At 38.3% G+C, this 4,766-nt stretch overlaps 2 protein-coding genes across 2 annotated transcripts; both read left to right on the forward strand.

Moving 5' to 3' along the window:
* The first annotated feature begins 658 nt into the window (after positions 1-658).
* On the forward strand, positions 659-1,315 carry LOC138348815 (uncharacterized). Its single transcript, XM_069298397.1, has one exon. The coding sequence runs from the start codon at positions 659-661 to the stop codon at positions 1,313-1,315; it is 657 nt and encodes a 218-aa protein (XP_069154498.1).
* A 360-nt stretch (positions 1,316-1,675) lies between these two features.
* On the forward strand, positions 1,676-2,245 carry LOC138348816 (uncharacterized). Its single transcript, XM_069298398.1, has 2 exons — positions 1,676-1,987; positions 2,084-2,245. The coding sequence occupies exons 1-2, from the start codon at positions 1,676-1,678 to the stop codon at positions 2,243-2,245; spliced, it is 474 nt and encodes a 157-aa protein (XP_069154499.1).
* Positions 2,246-4,766: the final 2,521 nt, after the last annotated feature.

A 4,766-nucleotide genomic window follows, 5' to 3' on the forward strand; every position in this document is an offset into this window, starting at 1 on the left:
TTTCATCATAGTATTCATTGATTACATTATCATCCACTCTAACACCACGGAATAGCATGAACAACATGTGAGACTAACCTTGGAGGTACTTAGACAACATCAATTGTATGCCAAATTCAACAACATTGAATTCAATCTTAGATTGGTGACCTTCCTAGGTTATGTTGTGTTCGACAAAGGTGTGGAGGTAGACCCCAAGAAAGACTGAGGCTGTTAAGAACTGGCCGAAACCTCTTATTCCCACATATATTTGTACCTTATTGGGACTGACTGGTTATTATCGCAGGTTTGTGAAGGGTTGGACTGACTGGTTATTATCGCAGGTTTGTGAAGGGTTTTTCTTCCATTGCTTCCCCACTCATAGCTTTGACGAAGAAGAAAGTCAAGTTTTAATGGGTGGAGACTTGTGAGAAGAGTTTCCAAGAGCTCAAGGACAGACTCACTTCACCCCCGGTGCTTACTTTGCCTAATAGTGGTGAGAATTACACTATTTATTGTGATGCAACTAGGGTTGATTTGGGTTGTGTTCTTATGCAGGGTGGTAAGGTAATAGCTTATGCGTCTAGACGGTTCAAGGTTCATGAAAAGAATTATCCCACTCATGACCTGGACTTGGCAGCTGTGGTGTTTGCACTGAAATAGTGGAGGCACTACTTATATGGAGTACATGTGGATATGTTCACAGACCACAAAAGTCTCCAGGACGTGTGCAACAAAGGGAGTTGAATCTACGTCCTCTGAGGAGGTTGGAGCTGTTAAAGGACTTGACATAAATGTCCACTACCATCCGGATAAGGCTAATGCTTTAGATGATGCTTTGAGCAAGATGAGCATGGGAAGTACAGCCCACGTTAAGTTTGATAAGAAGGAGTTGATAAAAGATTTAAAAAAACTATCAAGACTAGGTGTGTGGTTGATTGGCTCTACTAGTGGGGGTGTTTCAGTTCATTCTAGTTCCGAATATTCCTTGGTAGTTGAATTCAAGAAGGGTCAACATCTTGATCCGGTGTTGATGCAGTTGAAGGACTCAGAGTTGATAAAGATGAATGGGTTTTTTGTTTTGGGAGGTGTCGACATACTTAGGTACCAGGACAGGTTGTGTGTGCAGTATGTGGATGATTTTCGGACAAAAATTTTTGTAGAGGCCCATGGTTCCAAATATTCTATACATCAAGGTTCCACAAAGATGTATCGTGACCTTAAGCAGATCAATTGTTGGGATGGCATGAAGAAGGACATTGATGAATATGTGGCCAAGTGTCCTAATTGTCAACAGGTTAAGGCAGAACATCTGAAGCCTAGCGGCCTTACTTAGATGATCTAGGTTCCGACTTGTAAGCGGGAGGCCATTAATATGGAGTTCGTGGTTGGACTTCCGAAGACTAGGCGATAGCATGACTCCATATGGATTATTGTGGACAGGATGACTAAGTCTAACCCACTTTATCCATGTAAAGTCTACTTACAGAGTCGAGGATTATGTGAGACTCTACATTGATGAGATTGTGAGATGGCATGGAATTCCATTGTGTATCATTTTATATAGAAGAGCTCATTTCACTTCACTTTCTAGAGATCCTTCAAGAAGAACTTAGCCACACAGATGAAGTTTGCTTCTACCTTTCCTCCTCACAGTTATGGGTAAGTAAAGCGCACCATTCATTCATTGAAGGATATGTTGAGGGCTTATGTGATTGACTTCAGGGCTAGATGGGACGACAATCTGCCTTTGATACAGTTCTCATATCATAATGGTTATCGCTCTAGCATTAGGATGGCACCGTTTAAGGTGATGTATGGTATAAGCTGTAAGTCTCATGTTGGGTGGTTTGAGGTTGGAGAGTCATCCATTTTAGGTCCAGAGATCATTCATTCGGCCTTAGAGAAGGTCAGAATGATTAGCGACAGGTTAGCTACTGCTTACAGTCGGCAGAAGTCTTATGCAGATAACAGAAACTGGACCTTAGAGTTTGATGTTAGTGACCAGGTCTATTTGAAGATATCACCTATGAAGGGAGTGATAAAGTTTTGCAGGAAGGAGAAGTTGAGTTAAAGGTATGTTGGTCCATATGAGATCCTACAGCGTGTTGGTGAGGTGTCCTCCGAGTTGGCATTGCCTACAGAGCTAGCTTCTGTTCATCCAGTATTTCATGTGTCTATGTTAAAGAAGTGCTTAGGTGATCCAACATCTATTCTACCTATTGAAGGTTTGGGGTCGATGAACACTTGTCCTATAAGGAGGTAGATGTTGAGATTTTAGACAGACAAATAAAGCGGTTGATAACAACAAGATTGCCACAGTGAAGGTGTTGTGGAGGAATAATCTTGTTCAGGGTACTGTGTGGGAGCCCGAAGCTGATATGATATCCTGCTACCCTCATCTTTTATGCTATTGAGGTTAGACTTCTTACTCTTGAGACTAAGTTTCCTTATCTCTCTATTCTTTGTTGCTATTGCTTAATTCTGTATAGTAATTATATAATGATCTGACTGGCATTACTCTTGATAATTAGTAGTTTCATTCGAGGACGAATGTTCCTATGCATGGAATAATGTAACAACCCTAAAAATGGATACGCTAAGTAATGCTTAATGTGTCTAGAATGCCTACGATTAGACCGGGTTCACACGGATTGATGTGTGTAGAACCAGACCTCTAAAACCTTGCGACATCCAAGCTAACTAGCTTGGGGAGTTATCTGAGCTAGAAAAGGTTGGGTCCAGCCATGTAGGTATCCCGAATATGAAGATTTACTCGAATGAGTATTTACCGGAATTAAAAAGAGGAAATCTTATGTTTGGAGGGTCTAGGGGTAAGTGAACTCTTTCCAGGTGAAGGGTAGTATCGTTATTACCCTAAATATGTAATTAAATTAATAAGGTTGAGGGGTATTTTGGGTAGAGAAGGCCATAATTGCCCCTTTAGTAAAATCTTGCTCCACCCGGGTTCGAACCTAAGTTGGAGCAATGATTTAATTTGTTTTATTTAAATTGGTTAATTAATTTAATTAATTAATATTTAATAGTGATTTAATAAAAAGGAAAATCAGATTTTAACTATTAATTATTAATTAGTAATTAAGATTTTTTTTGACTAAGTTTTGCGTAAGAGTCCTAGTTGACTAAGTCTAAACTATTTTACCTCTTTAAACTCCTTTCACGTTTAACTCCCTCTCATGTCAATATATCACTCTTTATTTTCACTTTTTCTCTGCCTAACCAAAATACAAGAGCTGAAAATCAGCCAAAAGTTCTTCACACTTGAAGAACTTTCACGTTAAAAACATATACAAAATATTAACCAAAAATGTAACGCAAAAGGAAGGGTTTTCCGTTGAGTTTTGTTTTGCGGATGCGAGACTTGGACATGAGTTTGGAGAAGTTCTTTGGGCAGAAGGTTCAAGGGTTGAACGACGTGAATTAACGTATGAGTTTTCTTACTCTTTGTCCCTTTCCCAAGAGACCATTATGTCTCAGATTAATCTACTCCAAAAACATTGGTTGTTCCCCATTACATGTTCCCTGTCACAAGCTCCCAATTATCTTAGGTTGGTATCTCTGCTGGTAGATTAGGCGTGTAATGTAATATTTGTCATGAATATGTTCATGAAACTGTGCTTGGAATTGTATGACTGATAATTTGTCTTCTGAAATTATGTGAAAAATTATGTGTGTGCAATATGTAAGTCGTGACATATACTGTTGGTTTGAAGTTCCAAAATGACATGTTTTATGGTTGTATTTGAGGAGCACAAACTTGTATAAATCATGTTCTTATGAGGTGTAATATGTCTGATTGGAGGGTAAAAACTCTAAGCTAAATGTAACTACGAAACTACACATATAAACATACTAAATTATCCATGAATTACCCTAAGAACTAATGTACAAATGTTTATAAAAAGGATTAGAAAGACCTGACCAAATTTCCAGCATTTTATAAGCTTGGTTTCCGCAAAACAAGGATGAACAAATATGAAATTTTAAATGAGTATGAAATAGGTGAGGTCTCTAGGGATTGAACCCGAGACCTCACACTAAAAAAATCATCAAACAAATAAATGAGGAAATGAAGTTAAAGGGAATCGAACTTGGGTGACCTTGACTGAAAATGTTAATATTTCACTAAGGCATATTTTAATTAATTAACATAAAAAGGAGTGAGGCACACGTGATACGAACCCGAGTTCCCTTAGTCGACTCTCCTAAGCCTAAAATGAAAATAAAGAAATGAGAGGGGTGGGATTCACACCCATAACTTCTTGGTTAAACTAGAGAGTAAAGAGAAAAATATTGGAGAAAATAAATGTGGAGAGTGGGGATTGAACCCCCAACCTCTTGAATGGATGAGAGAGTTAGGAGAAAAATAAAGGAGAAAATAAATGTGGAGAGTGGGGATTGAACCCACAACTTCTTGGATAGGTGAGAAAGTTAAGAGATAAATTAAAAGAAAAGTAATGAGCTTGTGGGGGATTGAACCCACAACCTCCTTGACTTAAACGAAAAAGGAGAGGAGAAAAAGAAAGGAAATATTATGGGGTTCTTGGGGATCGAACTAGTGTCCTCCAAATCTGAAAAAAGCAATTATCAAGTTTAAAATACGATTAAGTGTTGCCCAAGGGATTCAAAATCGGGTTCCCTTGCCCAATTTCGTATTGACACATAAGTCATACGTTAGTAAATATTTAATGAATACTTCTTATAAATATTGAAATCAATATCTTGGCATGTCTACAAGATGCATAAGTCTTGTACCACATAATCTT

The sequence above is a fragment of the Solanum lycopersicum genome, chromosome 5, assembly GCF_036512215.1.
Source record: "Solanum lycopersicum chromosome 5, SLM_r2.1".
In the NCBI taxonomy this organism is placed as follows: Eukaryota; Viridiplantae; Streptophyta; class Magnoliopsida; order Solanales; family Solanaceae; genus Solanum; species Solanum lycopersicum.